At 30.8% G+C, this 20,755-nt stretch overlaps 1 protein-coding gene across 5 annotated transcripts in view; it reads left to right on the top strand.

The window, feature by feature from the left end:
• Positions 1–8,296, top strand: part of LOC111043318 (potassium/sodium hyperpolarization-activated cyclic nucleotide-gated channel 2) — a 325,145-nt gene extending 316,849 nt beyond the window's left edge. For 3 of the 5 annotated variants that reach the window (XM_039421603.1, XM_039421602.1, XM_039421600.1), the window contains exon 11: positions 7,805–8,296. In XM_039421603.1, the coding sequence (XP_039277537.1) occupies positions 7,805–8,156 (352 nt within the window). In that variant the 3' untranslated portion in view covers positions 8,157–8,296. Of the gene's footprint in view, positions 1–852; positions 936–5,553; positions 6,280–7,804 lie in introns of those variants that run through there. The other 2 variants (XM_039421604.1, XM_039421605.1) reach the window with 2 other exon arrangements.
• Positions 8,297–20,755: the final 12,459 nt, after the last annotated feature.

The raw sequence follows: 20,755 nt of genomic DNA, 5'->3' as shown, positions 1-20,755 counted from the left end.
TCTTTTTCAATTCATTCATTTTTATAAACTACTTCACTATTATTATAATTTTATTCAATATTCATGTACTATTGTTGTTTTACTATGAATTCTAATTTTGTTATAAGCATGATTTCGTAGTTAGAAGTGTATTTGCATGAGAACTCTTTTGTTTCTCGAATACTAGAAATTGAATTGAACGATACGTTGATTAGAGAGTAGTACTAATACTTTTGTTGGTAATTATATTCATATCAGTAGATTATTCACATTATATATTTATTATGATCTGAAATCAATTGTGATAAAATTTAATATTATTGTGTTAATTTATTTCTTAGTCTTAGTGTACAATAGATCTTTATTTTTTAAGTTCTATCAGATGCTTTCGTTCTGAGTGAATGTTGTAATTGCTTTGATTCGTCTAAATCTTTCTTCAAAAATGAAGTTGATGATGATTAATAAAAATTGTTTAAATAATTCTGATTACATTTCGTAATGTACCCAAAACCAATTTTCAAAGTTCACCATTACAATTTATATTGAAATATAATACGTTTGATTTGAATTGAACTATTTTCTACATGATTTTCAATGTTATTGACATCTCTTCTTCGGGAGTCGGCTGTAATACTCAACATTATTTTTTGTTAAATTCCAAACTGTCTATTTTCGAACTCACAGAAGTTGACCTACAGACATTATCTTGGAAATATAAGCCTTTTTTGTTTTATGAAATGGTGCATAATCTTTCTTTGAACCTTGCTGTAAATTAGCATTTACATTTGGAAGTTTATGTTTAGTTTCAAGTACTTTACTATGGTAATGATATCTTCTGTTTCTTTTTATAAAATATGTTCGTTGTATTTATAGGTCAATAATTGAGAGTAAAGATGGAGCATCCACATCGAAAGTTTATCAGAGCTTCCTCGCAATCTGATGATGAATTGCCAAGAGTAAATATAATTTTCAGTTATGTCATGGTAGTCATCTGTTTTGCAGCCTTCTGGTTTCTATGCTTCCACTATCAAACAAAGCAAAGTGCTTCTGGTTTACAGCTGCAATACTACTTTATCTCATCCAGAACTGATTGCTTCTTAAATGGGAAATCTTTTGAATTGTTTAAGCTTTTTTCCAGGTCATCATGTATTGCACCACTCTTATTCAAGTAATTCAATGATATCTCACAAGACCCTCTACCCTACCCAATTGATTGAATCTTTCTGAAGAAACAAATAAAAATTATGATCAACTTCAGAGAAGACACATTCATACTGTAGTACATATTTTGTCAGTGTTATATTTTAAATAAATGTGAAATGAATTTGGTTTAAGACAAAGTCGACCGAGTTAACTATCTTTCACAATAAATTATGATATAAAAACGAATTCATATTCATTATAATGAAAAATAAAAATTCATTCCAAGAATTCTATTGCATCGATAGCCTTGGATAAAATGATTGAATGATATTCATTCCCTTAACAATAAATTTAGGTTGAATATTAATTGATTTGTTGAATTTAATTTTTCAACTAAATATAATTTCTTCTGTGAATACCACCTGGTCCATCTTCTTTGGGAAATTTCTTGCCTTTCATTTAAGTTAACATTTATATATTCTGTTCAATTTTTAACAATGATTATCCAAGCTAAGTGAATTTAATGAGATAATGTATTTTTTGTTTCTTCATTTGAATATTTCTCTACTTCATCCCATTATAATGTTCACTGTATGTACTAATGACGCAATTGTTATACTTTGTAATGTGCGTTTTTTGTACTCATGGTTTAATTCTGGGTTCTTCTTAACTCTTTTGAATGTTGTTTTATAAAACTGTGGGTGATGGTTGGGAAATTTCATCTCGCCTGTGTTGTTACTACATATTCACCTGTTATGCAAGGCACTTCAAAAGTTAGAATATTCTTATGGATGCATATACACTCACATTGATTGTTTCTCCTGTTTGGTTGACAGAATCTTTGTAGACTCTCTATACCTACTCTGTCACTTCTCTACTATATTTCGGTATATTGTTCTAAAATGTGTTCCATTTGGGTATTTTCTCATAAATCTGCATGCAGGTTTAATTTAATATTAAATATTCAAATTACAATACTTATCCATGAGTTCATAATATAATCAAATCATATAGTGGTCTGATTCAGACAGTCTGAATCAATATAAGTTATTATCCGTAGGACCGTAGCACAGATAATAGAAGAAGATGGTAGAGGTCACGCGATTTTTCGTTTTAATTTTAGATGTTTCTGACGTCATTCCAGAACCAATTTCTCCAATGAAATTCTAAATTCTAATCTAATTCGATTTTTAGGTGATGTCATTCAGCTGCTGTGCATGACTTCTACTGTCTACTTCTGCGTAGTGTAGCATTCAATTGTTTGAGTCTTTTTCTGTTGATAACATGAATAGAACATTAATATTATTGAGGTCTTCACGATATATTACATATAATGATATGTGGAAAGGCGTTATTCATAAAATAATTTTCCACTTTGAAAAAAACATCACATATAGGTATAATACAGAATGTTTCAGAAATAGTGTCGAACATTTTAGGGTATTGTTCCTGGATGATAGGAGTCTACAAATGTCGTATTTTAAGTGTCCAAAATCCAGCGATTATCCTTATAGCTGCCATTTTGTTTTTTCACTTGAGAATTTTTATCTCAAGAACTAAATGATGTATTGATTTGAAATTTGGCATGAATATTTCATGCTATGAAGACTCAACTTTGAAAAATAAAATAAATTTTCAAAATGGAGGTCATTTTAAATTTTTGATTGCAAATTTCACGAAAACCGTTCACTTTACAGAAAATTTACAAGAGACAAAAACGTTAGCAAATTTTATCAAGATTTCAAGGATACCTCATTTATCAAGATTGGTCAGAGAATAACAAAAAAGTTAATTATTTTCGTTCAGGATGCATGATCATGATCATGATCATCTGAAAAACATTGTAAAATCAGCTGGATTGCCATATGGAGCCATACCGAGTTTCAAAGCTTCATCTTGAATACCGTACAATTGGAATTAAAAATGTAATATTGATGTTTAAATTGTGAAAAGTGGTCATGCATGCAATACGAAAATAATTGATTTCTCTGTTATTCTGTTATTCTCTTTTTTTCATATCATTGTACAGTTCAATAATTATTTTCTTAGTTTATGTTATGTAAATTCATCTAAAACTTTGCTGTATTGTAAGATATTGTATAAGTGTATCAGCCAGTATATATTGTAATCTACATAAAAGAAGTACTCAATCAATCAAACCAATCTTATTATGTATCCCTGAAATCTTGAAAAATTTGCTAACTTTTTTGTCTCTTGTAAATTTTCTATAAAGTGAACGGTTTTCGTGAAATTAGCAATCAAAAATTTAAAATGGCCGCCATTTTGAAAATTTACATCGAAATTTTTCATTTTACTTTTTAAAGTTGAGTTTTCATAGCATAAATATTCATGTCAAATTAAGATCAATACAACATTTCGTTCTTGAGATAAAAATTCCTAAGTGAAAAAAAAACAAAATGGCAGCTATAAGGATAACCGCTGAGTTTTGGACACTTGAAATACGACATTTTTAGTCTCCTATCATCCAGGAAAAATACCCTAGAATGTTCGACACTACTTCTGAAACATTCTGTTTATTGTATGTCTATGTGGAAAATTACTTATGAACTGCTGAGCTATCCTAAGACATTACTTCAATCTAACTTCATTTTCATCTTGAATATCATCTAGACATTTTACAGTCTCAACTAGTAAAATTAACTTTGAAATTTCATAGATCAACGAGAAGTCAACCCGGTGTTGTTGAGGCAGAAGTTTATCACAAATTGATTTCCATAAACTAAGATAACCTGCAAATTACTCAAGATTGGATCATTATCACAAGTACAAGGTGCGGCAGAAAGGATGAACGGTTTTCAAAAAAGTAATATGTCGTTACCTATGCATAAAAAAAACATTTATCTACAGAACAATATTCACATTATTTTACAATTTTAGAAAATTAATGTTTAAAAACAATATCTGACAGGTGACGGCCGTTTTCAGCAATGCACTTTACAAGCCGCTCTCGGAAGTTGGATTGTACTCTTTCTAACATTGCCCTGCCAATTTGTTCGACTTCCTCACGAATTGCTCCCTTTAGTTCTTGAAGTGTACGTGGTTTATGCTGGTAAACACGTGACTTCAGGAAACCCCACAAGAAGTAGTCGCACATGGACAGGCCTGGAGAACGAGGAGGCCAATCAATGTCACCAAACCGAGAAATGATGCGACCACGAAAAACAGCCCGAATTGCTTCCATTGAATTTCTTGCTGTGTGAGCTGTCGCCCCGTCCTGCTGAAACCATAATTGCCGGATAGGAATACGTTTCCTTCTTAATTCAGGAAGGAAGAATTCAGTGAACATCTGTCTATAACGTTCTGAGGTTACAGTTACAGTGGTCCCGTTGTCTGGACCACAAAAAAGGATGGACCAATAACCAAATATACTGCTCACAGCACACCAAACTGTCACCTTGGGACTGTCTAATGGTCTCTCATGCATTAATTTTGGATTTTCATCTGACCAATAACGATAGTTCTGCTGATTAACGGTACCATTCAAATGAAAATGTGCTTCATCTGTCGTAAACAAAATAATGTTTTCATTTTGGTCAAATATGGCCTCCATTTCTCGAGCAAAATTCAGCCGCTTTACATGATCGCCAGGATTCAATTGTTGAACCATGGCCATTTTGTAGGGATGAAATCCTAGATCTTTATGTAAAATACGCCTTACTGACCGATCACTGATGTTCAGTTCAGAAGAATTTCTCCTAGCAGATCGATTAGGACTACTGAGTATGGCTTGCCGAACTCTTTCCACATTTTGTGGAGTGCGTACAGTGCGATGAGCCCCTGGTGGTCGTTTATTCATTACTGTTCCTACTGAACGAAATGATTTTACCCAACGTAAAATGGTGTTACGAGTGGGTACATTTTCATTTCTCGCAAGATTGAAATGACGACGAAACTCGCGTTGAACTGTAATGATACTCTCATTATTACGCACAAAACTGTCGTAAGTAAACACACGATGTTGCACATTCCACGAATCCATGATGCCGATTAACCAAAGACTAGAAAAAATGGTATGATCTACCGAACACGTATTCACTTCAGCTGGCCCAATCCGACTACCCAAATCAGAATACTATCTGTTCTAAAAACATCCACCCTTCCTGCCGCACCCAGTATTACGTTGGTAATTACCGCTATCCAATGTATATTTGGATATTGAGCTGAATTACTTTAAGTACATTATTCCAAATACAAATTTTATCTGAACCCTCAAGTGTTGACTGTACCGTATCTTAATAAAGGCAGTAATTTAATTTAATTCAATTGCCCTTATTGAACTTCAAATATTCTCAGCAGAAAAGCAAGATTCCAGAAATCCATTTTTCTCCATTGTGGTGGCTGTGTGCGTTAGTAAGGCATAAATTCAATGCAGCTCATTCCACTAACACTATCTGTTATTATTTGTTTCAGGATCAGATCTCTGTAATTATGGATGTGCTGTGGTTAATTGTGGTACCTAATAGACAGTGCATGTGATAGCAACTGTTGTTATCCAATAACTGCTGTGATTCCTTTTTTGTGATTTAATAGTATATAATTATTATTGGTGAACTAAAAAATGTTGAAGTTAACGAATTTACTATTGTTGTTGATTTGAAGTGTTGGTTATTTAATATCTATAAGACTTGATATAATATCACAGTGTATTGTTTTCACTATCTTCACATTTTGTACATTATGTTAATATTCATGATGGTCTTGTGACTGTATTAATTCTCTTCTTGTTTACAAGATGTTGTATAAAATATGAGGCACATTCTTCATTTCAAGTGCCATAAATTAGATTAACCTGGTGGACCATGCTGCATTATTTGATGTACATTTTGTTTATTAACATGAGTTGTATATAAAATAAGAGTGTTTCACACCGGTCTCATTGTATCACCATGTACAAAGCAATTTATTTGATTACGTATTGTTAAATAAAACATATTCATGTGATAACAACTGGAAAAGTGGTTTGCAGGTTTTTTCTTTTGTTAGAATCGCCCTGATGAGACTGATGGTATCCTCACTCAATCATGTGAAATTTTTCCATTACAGTTATATTTTTATTCTGGGATATGATTCTATTCCCCATTTATATAAAATATATATTTCCCTTATTAAGTTATGTTTAAGCCAACTGAATGAATCAAGGTATGTATTCCGACAATATGATATAAGTAGTTTCTTTGATTTTATTTTGTTGTAGTTTTATGTAGAGATGTGAGTTTTTAATTAATTATTTTTTGTTTTTTGGCTTTTTAGCTATATAGCTTGTTATGGTTTTGTTTGATTTTGAACTCGAAACTCCACTTTGAAGAGAGAAGAAACCCGACGTCATTTGAGTAAGTAATGTGACATCTATTATTGATTTCTGCTATTTGGTATTAAGAATTAATGATTTCATTATTCCATATCTGTGGGAAAAATACCTCTTGTCTACAAGAGTAACTATAATGATAATGTATTTTCAAAATCTGTAATAAAAGTGTTTAAAGTGAATAAAACTAATTGATATAAATTATATGGTTATAAGTAATTATTGTATGTGGTTTAAACCAGGGGAAGTTGGTCATAAACTTGAATAAAACATAAATAGAAATGAAAATCTCAGTACCCTTTTCCTAATTATTTTATCACATTTTTCAACATTCAACATTTTATTATCACTTGAAAATGGCATCAATGTTGAAACATGTTGTGATAAAATAATTTTAAAAAAGGGTACTGAGATTTTTATTTCTATTTATATCACAAGTAGCCCTACACAGAAAAGAGACAATTGAATAAAACAATATTGAAGATCAATTATTGTTATCAATGCGATATCATAGAATGAATTATTCTATAGCTTAGAGAAGTGAAGATGAGTCTTTCAAATTTATATTTTATCGGTTCCTCAGTTTGGTACTTTTTAATATTGATCTTCTACAAACTTTTGACATCTTTAAATTAAGAAAAACTTTGATTGAAAAGACCAATGTTTCCTCAGACATTGAATAAACAAGAGTGTTTCTGTCATATCAAAATGACACTTATTCATTTTTGCTTCTGTATCAGCAGAACAAACTTGCGATCTTTTCACAAACAGAAGCAAAAATGAATAATTTAATAATTTTTTTTAACAATTTCCAATCAATATTTGGCACTAATGCCCGCCGCAAAGTAGACCCACGCTAATCCACGAAGAGCAACCCACGGCGTGGGATGTTTTATAAACCATTGCTAGGCTTCCCTAGACATCTGTGTAATACATGCAGTGAATAATCCACTTGTGAGCTGATTGATTATGAATAATTCTATAGCAATGGTTTACAAAACATCCCACGGCGTGGGTTGCTTTTCGTGGATTAGCGTGGGTCTACTTTCCGGCTGGTCTAAGCCTGTTTTTTTCATTCCCATTCATCGTATTATTATTATTGTCATTAGATGTGCTCATCTAATTAAATCATTTGATCGATTGAATAAAAGCTATCAAGTGCTAATTATTATAAGTCTTTTTCAAGAAAATTCTAGAATTCGAGTCAGCTGTGTAATGTTATCAGAAAAGCTATAACTAATGACAAGTTGCTAGTCACTAGATTCTAGTTTTTATTCAATCGACCTAATGGCCGTTGCATATTTGTCGAATGTGTTCCGCCAGTTGTATGTAACAATGTGCTCGGTTTCCTTGCAGACTGAACAAAATCGGCAAAAACCCGAACCTGGTGTCGCACCACGAAGAGGAGGAGGAGGAGGAGATGGGCAGCGAGAGCAAGACGATCAACGCCGTGGTGAACGCCCTGTCAGAGCAGGCCGACCATGCGAATACATCGGTCGAGTCGGTCGGCAACCGATCACTGATCAGCGAACTGGGTCGCAGTCTGCACATACTCACCGCCAGCCTGCCGCGACCCAAGTCGGAGTCCAACTTCAACGACCTGCAGATGAACGCGCGACCGCCGTTCCACAAGTCGGACACCTTCCACAAGGACCGCGACAGCGTTGCCACGTCGACTGCCGGCGCCACCAACAGCACTTTCCAATGACGACACTCTATTATCTAGTCGTCGGTGCGGTGTGCTGCGGCCCTGACGACTGGTGCTCCTCTATTCTACTGCTCGGTCGTTGCATCATGAACGGGACGCCCGCCCGCCCGGCACACCCCCACTACCCCTACCCAACTAAACTCTAACCAAACCGACCAAATCATCGAAAACGTGTTGAAGAACAATGTAGACCTACGATGCGATCACGAAAGCCCTAGACACAATTTGTTCTAGTAAATTAGTGAGAATTTGTGACACAACCGGACACTTTTTCTGTCGGTTAAGCTTTGTAGAACATTTTTGTAGATTACTCTTGACGTTTGTAGAGTTGAAGTAATCGAGTTACAAAACGTGTAACGTTCTGACGTTTGTAGAGTTGAAGTAAACGAGTTACGAAACGTCAAAAGCATATTTTAATTATATGTTCATATAATTGAAGAAATGTTTTAATACATTTCAAATACTACACTGAATGCGTGTTTAAGCTGCTCTTATTCTTAAACTTTAACTCTACCAAAGTTGAATATCATTAACAACGTATGTTTTAACGTTAAGCATCACTAACTCTTCTATTTCTAAGTTCAGTATCAGCAACGTCTTTCTCCTATAGTTGTCATTTGTACACAATTAATTTTCATATTTGTTTATTTTGTTTTGGTATTGTTCTCATAAAATGCAATTGTAAAAAATGAAATTACATGACTATTTTGTCATCTACTTACCCATTATACTATAACAGTTTGGAAATGAAATAGTTGTTGACAACGTTACTTTGTGCTCATTCATTATGGAGAACTACCACATCTTTCTTTCATAATACAACTTTAATGAGTAAATAATATTAGTTCAATTATAAGTGTACCGTAGTACTTTTAAAAAACGTTGATCGATAAAATGTTTTGTTTCCTTTGTAATAATGAAATTTTTTACATAAAAAAAATATAAATAAAAAAGATGAATTGATTATTTTTTTGAATTGCACAGTTTATTGCTGTGTAATTTTTAAAAAAATAAATTAATTCATCTTTTTGATTAGTAAGAAGTTATTCTCCAATCCTCTATAATATGAAAGAAGACGTTCTGATTCCCTTCCTTGATTATTTTTTTTCAAAATTCTTATTTAATGGATATTATTACTCTATATTGTTAATACCATTAATTCCAATTGAATAGAACAGCAAAATATGTCATTTCCATTGCATCTTGAAAATTATTTTTGTAATCGAAGTTGAATAATTTGGAATGCTCTTGATTAATCATAATTTCTCCAATATAGACTAATTGAATTATCATGGTTCTCATTGAATGAATAATAGGTTTGTTACCAATTCCACTTGCGTGTTAAATTCTACCAGAACCTACCAGCTTGTTTTTCTCTGCAATACGCTCATATATTCATTGACATCGGTGTTATTTATCAACTTATTGGTCAAGGACCAAGTGGAACAGAATTTATAACAAAATCATTATTGTTAAATTTTAAAGATTATGGAATGTTAATTGTTCATTTAGTTATCAAGATTTCAAACTCTTATTATAGTAATTAATCAGGTTATAATTTTGTTATTAAGATTTATATATTATGAGAAATGTTTCAGTCTATGAAACTGATATTCAGAGTTATCAAGAATTTATTTTCATCCAGACTGTATTGAAGCTTGTCTATTTTTGAATTCCATGCCTCAATGCTGGAGTATTCAAATATGATTTCTTGATGTGTAATTGAATTTTTATTTTATATTAAGCCTTGATTAATTTAAAATTATTATCATATCTTACTTAATTCAAAGCACACTTTTCAGACTCTAGAGACACTATAGTCAAAACATGACTTTCACGTCACATTTTGCATAATGTGTTTGGTATAAAATTGAAGTTGTTGACAAACTCAACTTTCATAATATATTACAGCTTTTTGATAGTTTTATAACTATTTTAAACTAATTTGTTAATAATACTTATAATTTAATAATTTAATTTCATAGAATCATTCAAATTCTAAATAAATGTGAATTAATTACACATTATTTAAAGAATGAAGCTTCAGGATTGTGTTATTATTGAAGAATGTCTCATCATTGATGCTGGTTAGCAATCTCTCTACACACAGCATTGTTGATTTGACAGCAGTCTTCGTTGTACATAAGAGCTGCTAAGTTGTTCGGTTCTCCTTTAAGTTTTGATGAAACAGATACGAAATTATTTTTTGTAAGAGCAAAATTTTCATTCAATGAAAATTACAGGGTTAACTCATTCTACCATCGTTGTGAATCAGAGCATTTTTTTATAAATGTATTGCTGAAGATTGTAAAATTTTATTGAAATTGAAAAACATTATAATGGGTTAAACTCGAAAATGTTAAAACTTTGAATACTAGGATATATTTTACTACCCATTGAACTGTGGCAGAAAGGCACATGTATATAAAGTAAATTAAGTGCATCTTTTTAACCGGGCGTCTTTACTGTAAGGAATGTTCTCTTGGCATAAATTTATCAGAGTGAATGCTTAGCACATAGCTCGTAATGTGATGTTCATTTATGGATGATTGTGACTTGCAATTTTACAAATCTGTGTAAATTGGATGAGTTTGTATATAACATATTTTCATTTGACTTTCGTATGAGCTACGTGGTGAGGATGTGTGCCTTAAAAGTAATTATATTGGTATAAGTGGATGTGTACGTTAATATCTTCGTAATGTGATTTAAAATCTTACAGATTTATTGATAAAAGTGGGAGTAAAGCTAGTGAAATTGTTTTTTAGGATTGAGAAAATATTTTCCATAAAATAATGGAATTTATTCCTTTAGTGCTAAGGTTATCACTAATAATAATGTCAATTTTACAATAGACTTTTCAATACGATATAGCAATGGTATTTAAATTGACTTTTACAATCTTTTTTGACGAATCATTATTTCTCGATCATGACATAAATACCAAACTAATTTTCTTTAATTTCATACTACTTTTATTTTTTTTATTCAATATTAATCATTATCATAATTTTATTTATTTTCTCATTATTTTATTCATGTAGGCTACTTACCATAAAAATAGTTATTAATCGGGCATTCAATTATTATTACCAATTATTTTCCTCAAATTACGTATTATTACAAAGTACGTGATATTCTTAAATTTAACACTCGATCTCACACATAATATAAAGGATTATCTATTTGTTTCACATCATTCACATCATATATCTCACAATTTCACACATCAGTATCAGTTCCTCTACTTAATAAGCTAGAATCTCATCAGATTTGTTGGCTTGATTCACCCTCAATAAGATGACGTACAATACAGTAGAGTTGTATACCATTATTCCTGATATTCTAATCAATGGGTAATATAGATTTAGAAATTCTTTCTAGATTTTCCGCTTTGAAGAACAGTCATTTCTTCACTGTTAATAACTTCCGTTTAACTAAAAACATATATAGGCTATATTATAGCAGAAGATGATGGACATGTACCTTGCAATCATTATTAGACATTCCAAATTGGTATCTGTTTAGATTCTATTCCTGTTTCAATGAATTAGAGCTCTAGCATTTTGAATAAATAGAAAGTATGAATTTTATTAAATAATCGCTTTATTGTTTTCACTTCGGTTATTCATCTCAACACTAAACTTGAAAACAAATTGTCTCATTTTATTCGGGGATTAAACTTCATCTATCAAATGTTATTTTCAATCTCAGGATTTTGCGGTGTTTTTTCTTATCGCATGTAACAAATAATCTTTTTAATCATCATCCCATCCTTTTTTCATTACACAAATGTATATTCTATATTAATTTCTTACTATGGTGAGCAAACAAGCAATAGATAGGCCTAGAATGGGGTGAATTTTCCATCTCTTATCATTCTCTCCTATGATAATAATTTGAATATTCCAATATATCATGAAGCTACAATGAAATTATATACATGGACATAGTAAGATGAACTGTGAAAATGGAGAGTGAATCTCAACGTAGATTGCTATTTTACTACGTAGAAAAATGCCTTCTAGTCTGTAAATAATAATGACCTAATAAACTTTGTTAACACAGTTGTTTATATAAGATAACAATTAGCGATTTCTGTGATATAGATATTCGTTTCTGTTTTAGTAAGGACTTGAAGCTTGCTTTTTGGGGTTTCAATAAAGCTATTGTTGTTATTGTTGTTGTCTCCATTGTTGTTGTTGAACTAATACTAGGTAAGTAAATGTCTCGCTGTCGCGCTAATTTGTCTAGTTAAGTGTTAGGATGCAGATGGATAGCAAATAATTTATTAGTGAGAAAAGTCAATAAGTATCGATTTGTCCTTGACGATTATGATCGGTACAGTAGTGATATTAGTCATTTATTGGAATTTTGTTGTGGAATTGAAGTAACCCAGACACGCCTCATTCAAACCGCTCTCATTGATTACCTATCAGTGATTATAGCCTATTTTCGCCAACATCAGCAGTAGGGAAAATTAACTTTCATCTTCAAAGTTACAAATACCTATCTTACATCTATGGAATAGTATTTGTTGGATAGGGATTGTTATTGTAAAGTTCCTCCATAATAGAAAAACACATTGCTTTTCCTTTATATAGAATATCTTGTCTTTTCATGGACTTGGACCATTATATAGTTCTAATTCCAGAATTTGTGGCAGGCGCTCCGCATTCATGTTAAGCATCGTGAGGCATGTTCAACGACGAATACCAAATAAAACTCACTGGGAAGTACAAAAATGACAATTTCATCTAACCAGACAAAATCCTTGAAACAGACAGCTTTCCAAATTTAGTTTTTATATAGGTAAAAAATATAATTATTTGAATATTAACACATGACGAACATTAAAAAGTGACATTGATAGAACATACAACTATGTAGAAAAATAATCAAGTGTTGAAGTTGTTATATCTATTTTAATAAATCTAGTGAATCAATTAAATTCATATTCAATTTGAAAAATAATTTATTCATAAGAATCGAGCTCTGGAAAAATTTGAATTTTGTACAATTGATTTTTACTATTATTCTCATGATGTGGAAGGAGAGCTTTCATTGTGAAACTCTTCTCTGAATTTTGACTTGTGATTTAAAATCACATAACTGTCGTCTCAATAATATTATAATAATTCATTCTTACAAATTATTTGAATCTTATTAATAGTTAGGATGTCCCTTTCAAATTGTTTGCGATTCTCTGAGACACATACTAACCAAAGTATTGAAATCGGGCTTCATAATATTTTGTGTTTAATTTCGAAGAGTTCCATAACTTTACTTCAAGTCTCCAATTGTAGACTGTATCTCACGAATTGATTCTTGGAAAATTGTAGTAAGTTTTGCTGGATAGTTTTGATTATTTGAAGAATGCTGACTTAGTAACTTACAATTGGATCTTTTACGTTTATTGTTAACATAATAGTTGATCCATCAAATATAACAGCTGAATTATTCTTGATTTCACATTATCATTGTACAATAATAAGATGGATTTGAAATGTTCCTTCTAGAATATCTAAACATAGAGTGCTTTCTACAAAGTTGAATATCAAGTGATTAGTGTGAAACCTAGGGATAGCTAGAATAATATCGTATTTCAAAATTCAGCCGCTTAGTGACGAATTCAAAATAAATGGTATCTGTTACCTCTTCCACTCACATTTCTATCAGCTACAATAATATTTAATAGGATAAGTAGATTTATTCGTATGTCAATTGGAGAAGATACTGAAATTGTGTACACAATGCCGTGATTAAGTATCAGCTTATTGGTCTTCCTAATTTTGCTTGTGATCGCTAATATGATTTCAGTACTTAATTTACTATACATGTGCCTACTCCCAAAGATCTGTTACTATGTGTAAATAACATTATTATTATAATAAATAAGTGTTGTTAGAATGTAAAAATAATATAATTGCACACACAACAATATCGATAGTTGATTAATATGCTAGGGACTGATAGACCGGCGGCGGTCACTATTTTAATGCTCACTTCTCTCTTGGTTCAGAAGTGAGTGATTTTTTAAGGATGGAGTGAGGATGAAGAAATGTCCGACTCAAGCGTATGAATATATCTATGATATTAGTGATTTACTATGTAATTATCTCATAGCTTATCTCATAAAATGTGATATATAACAACATTTAGAATACTGGTCACTTGTTAATAAGCATTCAAGTATTTCATCAATTAAACTTTAAATAATATAAGTCGTAACTTATAGAGGTAGTTGCATGCCTCGTTATTGTGAAGAACTGAAAGTTAATTCTAAGTTTATTCAAAGTGTAATATCAACTGGATAACCTGCCTATAAACCTTGAGAGAGCATCACACATTAATTAATTTCTGATAAATATTTTTTTATTCCTTTTATTATTTTCAAAATACTATTAGCTCCCTCCTGTTCCCTCCTCTATATCAGATACCCTAACTATCATCATCAGCCCTACCTAAATGAACTATCATCAGCTTACCCTTATTATCTCACTCAACCTTCAGACAGATCAAGTTGCTAGAAAGAAAGAGTAAGCAGAAAAAGTGACAAGCTCCTCAAGATTCCATGTTCTGTTTTTTTAAAACAATATTTGCTTTCTAGAAAACTTAAACGAGTAAGAAGTAAGATAAGTGATCTTGTTCTTCTTTCATTATTCAAAAGTTCTATATTCAACTGTTTTCAATACAGAACGACTACCAAGCAATAATTTTTATAATAAATAAGTTAATAATGCAGTCATATAATCTGATATTGCATATTGCTCATGATTAGGCTATGATAAGAAAAAAATCTAAAACATTATGCCAAACAATAAATTGTTTACTTTTATCACCCCTATAATCAATTATATTTTTCTTTGGAAAAGCCGTTGAACATTCAATATAATTGGTATCATGTTTTTATCATTGCAAGTATCATAACAGAAAAACAGTATTTATCTATTAGGTACTAAATGTTGTTGTATAAATCTATTATAATTGTAAATAATATGAATTTTCGATTAATATTAGATGATATTTTAATAATTGCGTCGACTATAAGGGAATAAAACTGAAAATATTACAGTATTGTAAATTAGTAGAGAATACATAAAGAAAATAACTCCAAACACACTTCAATTAGTCGAGTAAGAGTTAGAATCTTTGCAATATATACTACCTTGTATTGTAGAATAATATAGCTTTAACTATTTAGGGTGCTCAAAACTATGAATTTAGCTGCATTTTTACACATTGAACTCTAAACCCATCCCTACCTGTGAAAAACACATTATCTAGTCTCAAGATTAACTCCCCGTCAACTTCCAAACATACGGTACACCGTTCACCGTTTCAGTTTTCATTTGTTGAATCTGTTCAGTTGAATAATCCACCAGCTAAAAATTAAATGCGTTATTAACAATAAAATAGAACAGTTTTTAGGCCTAAGTGTTGAAAAGTGGATGGCAGGACCATGGTTGATGAATGCTGTAAATTATGTATAATATATCTTAGCCAATAGTGTTCTTATTAATACTTGTAGTTTATTGGTGATACTTTCTCAATTTTCTCACAACAAGCAATTCATTAAGAATGGCTTTATTTTCTACTGCCCATTTCCTTTTTGTAGAGATTGTCACTCATGAGAGAATCTGATCTTTTGGAACCGATTGCATTTATCAGATAACTTTATTATTTTGTTCCACCAGGCTGATACAGTAGGCCCTACCATTTAATTTCAAATAGCTGTGATAAACTTGAGATACTATAATTATTGTACATGTGAAAAACTACTACACGTATTATATTGTTATTACCTTTCATTTGTAACATTATAATTCATCATGTTCTAGATCTGAACTCAAAAGTAACATTTTATTGGAAAAAATGGCTTGAATAAATTGTTCTGGATGGAAGTAATACTTCTAAGTTAGTTCAAATTTCATTATAAATATGTTATAATTCTCCAATATCTCATATCATTATACATATAATTATCAATTTGAAGTGATAAATCATCTCAGAGAATGCCATACACTTGATCATCAACATTATTCTCACTCAATATTGATCTTACTTCACTATAATGAAGCTTGGATATTTTCTAGATAATTTCCCAAGCATAACTCACATGTTTCTACATTTTTGAGCCAATCGTTAGCTGACAATTTCAACTTCTAATGTTAATTTTATCAAAATGAAATACGATACCTTCTAACTTTAATTTTATCACAAAAGTTACCTACAATAAGTTGTAAAAATTTCTTGTGTACCTACGTTACCAATACTAATCATGGAATTAATTGAAAAATAATCCTGTACAGAGCTATTCCATTTCATTTTCAAGAAGAAATTACCAAAAACTGATAATTCTCTAAAAAAATGTATAACTGATAGTTACTGTGATTCTATATATTTATATAGAATTAGGAACTAGTGCTTGTTTACTGCCATGCTTGAACTGTATGCTGATAACTATTTTATTTTATTTATCTATCATTTTATTGGTATATGATCTCTACCAAGCTTGTACCATGTACCATGATACTCTACCATGTACCTACGGGGACTTGAATAACTATTAAAATAGAGCAAATTCCTTATATAATAGGTTACTTCTATTCAGATGTTGGTTTCTTGAAATACTACACCAAACAATAATAAATTATTGCGAGGAGTATCATTCCACAACACTACTTATCTGTGTCTCACTCCGATCAAATAATACTGATAGTTTCCTTTCCTTTCCTTATTATTGATAGAGATCATATCATCGAAACTATTCATTATATTTGTATTATGTGTGTGGAACATACAATTTATTGCTCATTTTGATTAGGATGAAATAAAATACGAGAACAATCTAGGCTCTATCAAGATCGCAATCAACCTTTGGAGCTGGAAAAAAGATTATCTTACTTACATTTTTTTCTTTTTCCATTTATAATAAGTTATAGTCTTAGTTTTTAGTGCTTCATTAGAGATCATCTTCTCTATTTTTGTTCACCAATTCAACAATATTCTTCATAATCATGGTTTCCAATTAAAAATAGCCTACTGTACTGTGATATTCATTGTCATTATCATGTCTCCATATCTGAAATGAGGCTAGTTAAGTTTATTAAAGTCACTCACACAAATGTATGGTTACACTTTTGTCTCAGTTATTCATTATGTATTTGCCTTCTTTTTCTCATTTGCTCGTCTAAATTGGTTTGTCCAGCTCCAAAGCAAATAAAACAGTTTTTCAGTTGATTCCAACTCGAATCAGTGATTTTTCAACGTTTAAGGATTTACCGCAACACACAAATTCATTCAAGATTTGTTTTTTTCGAAACCCATCATTCATAGATATCCATAAAAACTACCATGGTTAATAAAATATACATTTTTTAGAATTCTTGCAATAGGCCCACAGAAGCCTTGATAATGTAAGCGCCAAAGATGGACATCCTGTTAGGAACTCATATCTTTGAGTGAGTTCAAGAGTAGGCCTAAGTTACAGCATTGCAAAATGTGCATTCTATTTTTTTTTTTCCATCCAAAACCATTATAATTTATCAATAATTTTTTTTCAAATTTGAATGTATAATCAGTATCATTAATTTTAAATTTCATTAAGCCATAGTTTGAAATTGGCCTTTTACTGATCATAAAAGTATTAGGTAATAATATCAATTCTCAAACAATCAGCTTTTCAATAATAACTGAATTAGAATACAGTACAATAACATATTAGTTGTAAAAAGTGTATAAAGGGATGGAAAAAACACTCGAATATAAAACTAGGAAGTTTATTAGATCTAGTGAGGATACACTTAATGAGCTGATGACATTATAATATTATACTGTATTAATAAATTCAAATACCATGTACGATCTTCACCTGTAAATATCTGTAAGTTATATTTTTGTAGGAAAATGGAAACTAAATTTTCACTTTTTCATTTTATAAAAGTGAATATGCCGGTTTATGCTTGAAAAGCTATTATAAAAATAATAATATGATAAGTATTCATATTTAGAATATAACATCTCAGTTATTATAATTTAGCTGACATCATCAAGGCATAAAAAGCATGGTAGAAAGCGTGCATTTCGCCTTACAGTACTCAGTGCAAACAAACTTCTAGCTTTAATGTAAGTTTCTTTTATACAATTGAATTTCAATTATTGTATCCATGTATATGTATAGAATGATATGCATAAATCGTTTAACATATGGTTGAAATATACTAGTAAGGTATGTACATTTAGAGTTCAGTAGACACTTATTTTAGTAATTTACTAGTATATTATGGTTACATTATTGCTTGTAATATTTCGAATAGATTTGTTATTATAACAAACTATTTCTGTTAAATTCAATCTTGATAGTACCAATTGAGAAATATTAGTTGAAAGAAATTATGAATGAGGTGTGGTTCTCTCGATCATAAAAAGTTATTTTCCAGATTGATAGTTTTCAGTACCTTTGCGTTCCATTCAATCACAACTTAATCATGAAAGTTCAGTCTTCTTCCTGGATATATTAAAATTTGAAATATTGTGAAGAATTTTGTGAGTTGAGAACTATTTGCTCTCTGTGCTGTTAGTTTTTCTTTCTACCAAAAGTGCTCATCGCTATAAATGAAAATAAACGCTGGAGAAATCTGGAAAACTTAATGTAGGTAATGCAAATGGTTAATGCTTTTTAGATTCTATTAAGCAAATAAAGAAGTGTTTTTTCAGGCATAGCTTACCTATCATCTGCAGCGGAATTCGCTCATTAATCTGAAACTTTCTGCAATTTTACCTGATCCTGGTATCCCGCTTAATCTGATCAGTGTAAGATTCCACTCATATTCACTGAATAGTAAAAGACTCATAAAAATCTATTAGAGAAAAGTACAATGGTTCATGTCAATTGCAGAGACACATTTTATCATTGGAATGCAGCAGAACCATCATGGAGCTCCATCTAAAATTGTGATATTCAAACAACTCAAATAATTTTTAATGAAAATATTTTGAATTGTATTGATTGCAATATTCAGGGTGCATAAATTAAATTGTATTTCCCAATAAATTATATAATGATATTCTATTCATTAACTCTGACAATTGAACAAGTAAAAAGTATCTTGATCTTTTAAATCTGTAATATTATGATTCCCACTATAGAATACGTAAATTACTCTCATAAAACGATGTTGTCCCTAATTAATTTGCTAGTGTTCTGGACATTGAGTCTGTCCAATTTTAGGTAATAGGAGCAGCAAGTAATGAAAAATGTACTTACTGGAAAAATCAATGACAATTAATGAAATTTTATTAAGATTAACATAACTTTTTTAAATTGACATGCACCAATAAAGTAATGCATCAATATCTCTCATTGCAAATGCTGCACTACTGATACTAGTTTGTTTTGATTTGGATTTCATGAAGTATAAAAAAGTAAGAAGAGAGAATATAAAATAATTTTAAAAAATCAAATAAATATGACTTTTTCATGAACTCAAGCTCCAATAACTTCATAATCATGATATTGGTTCTTCTCAAAATTCCAATGACACTTATTAAAAGTTATAACTATCTAAAATTTTATAATTTATATCATGCAGCTACTGTTTATTAAACGTGGCGATGCTCTACTCTCATACCCTGAAAACTTTTCAACATATTTTTGATTGAGACTTTGATTTGTAACAATAATTAGATAGTTGACTCCTTGTTTGTAAAAAACACTTCTTACTATTGAGCAATAATGTTAAACTTTTGTATCGAAAAGATGTCGCATCAACATGATAATATTTTGAGCGAGTTTGACCAGCGGCTATTGAATTATCAAACTTTACAAATTAGTTGTTAAAAAAAGACTGTCAACAGTTTTGTTATAATCTTTGAAGGAATAAAGTGAATATAGGCTTTCATGACTTACCTCATTTCATGAAACCTTTCTTGCACGATTTCCTCCAACACTAGTCATAGTCCAGTCACTAAATACATTGGTGCTTGCAATTTATATTGTAGTTCTGATTTTTTAATATGCTATTTGGATTCATGAGAGAAGTCCAGAAACAATAACATTTCTCCATGCAAAATTTCCTTGTGCTAGATACAGAGTGGCCCAAAAACCTTGTATTTTCGGTTCATTTTCCAGTTATCAGCTATTTCTGCCAAATCCAGTAATCGGACAGAAAAATTTGCTCTCGCCTTTATTTTAGATTATAAAATTCTGAATAAAATGGGATCATTCAGAACTCTCTATCTTCAATGAGTACCGAGTTAAGATTTTTCAAAAATGAGTAAAATTCAATTAAAAAATCAATTCTGATGAATTTTAGTTTTAGATCAACTATATCTGTCGCTTGTTACAATTTAGATGTATACTTCAAAATCCCTCTGGGCGTATTTTTTTGCTCCACAATCTGAGATCAGGTAGAGTGCTCTATCTCATATAGATTTTCAGGTACACCTGACAACAATGCTCCTTGTATTGTGATAATATCTCATTTTCAGCTTATCCCATTATCACCAACTACTTTGTCTTTACATTGATATTTCGCACAATGATATGACATGAGTTCATAAGACTATGTTCTGTGAGAATCACCCGTTAGATGCAC

This window comes from Nilaparvata lugens, chromosome 2 (genome assembly GCF_014356525.2).
Source record: "Nilaparvata lugens isolate BPH chromosome 2, ASM1435652v1, whole genome shotgun sequence".
Classification (NCBI taxonomy): domain Eukaryota; kingdom Metazoa; phylum Arthropoda; class Insecta; order Hemiptera; family Delphacidae; genus Nilaparvata; species Nilaparvata lugens.
Note: the sequence above shows the minus strand (reverse complement) of the source record. Positions and strands in the feature narration are given on the sequence as shown.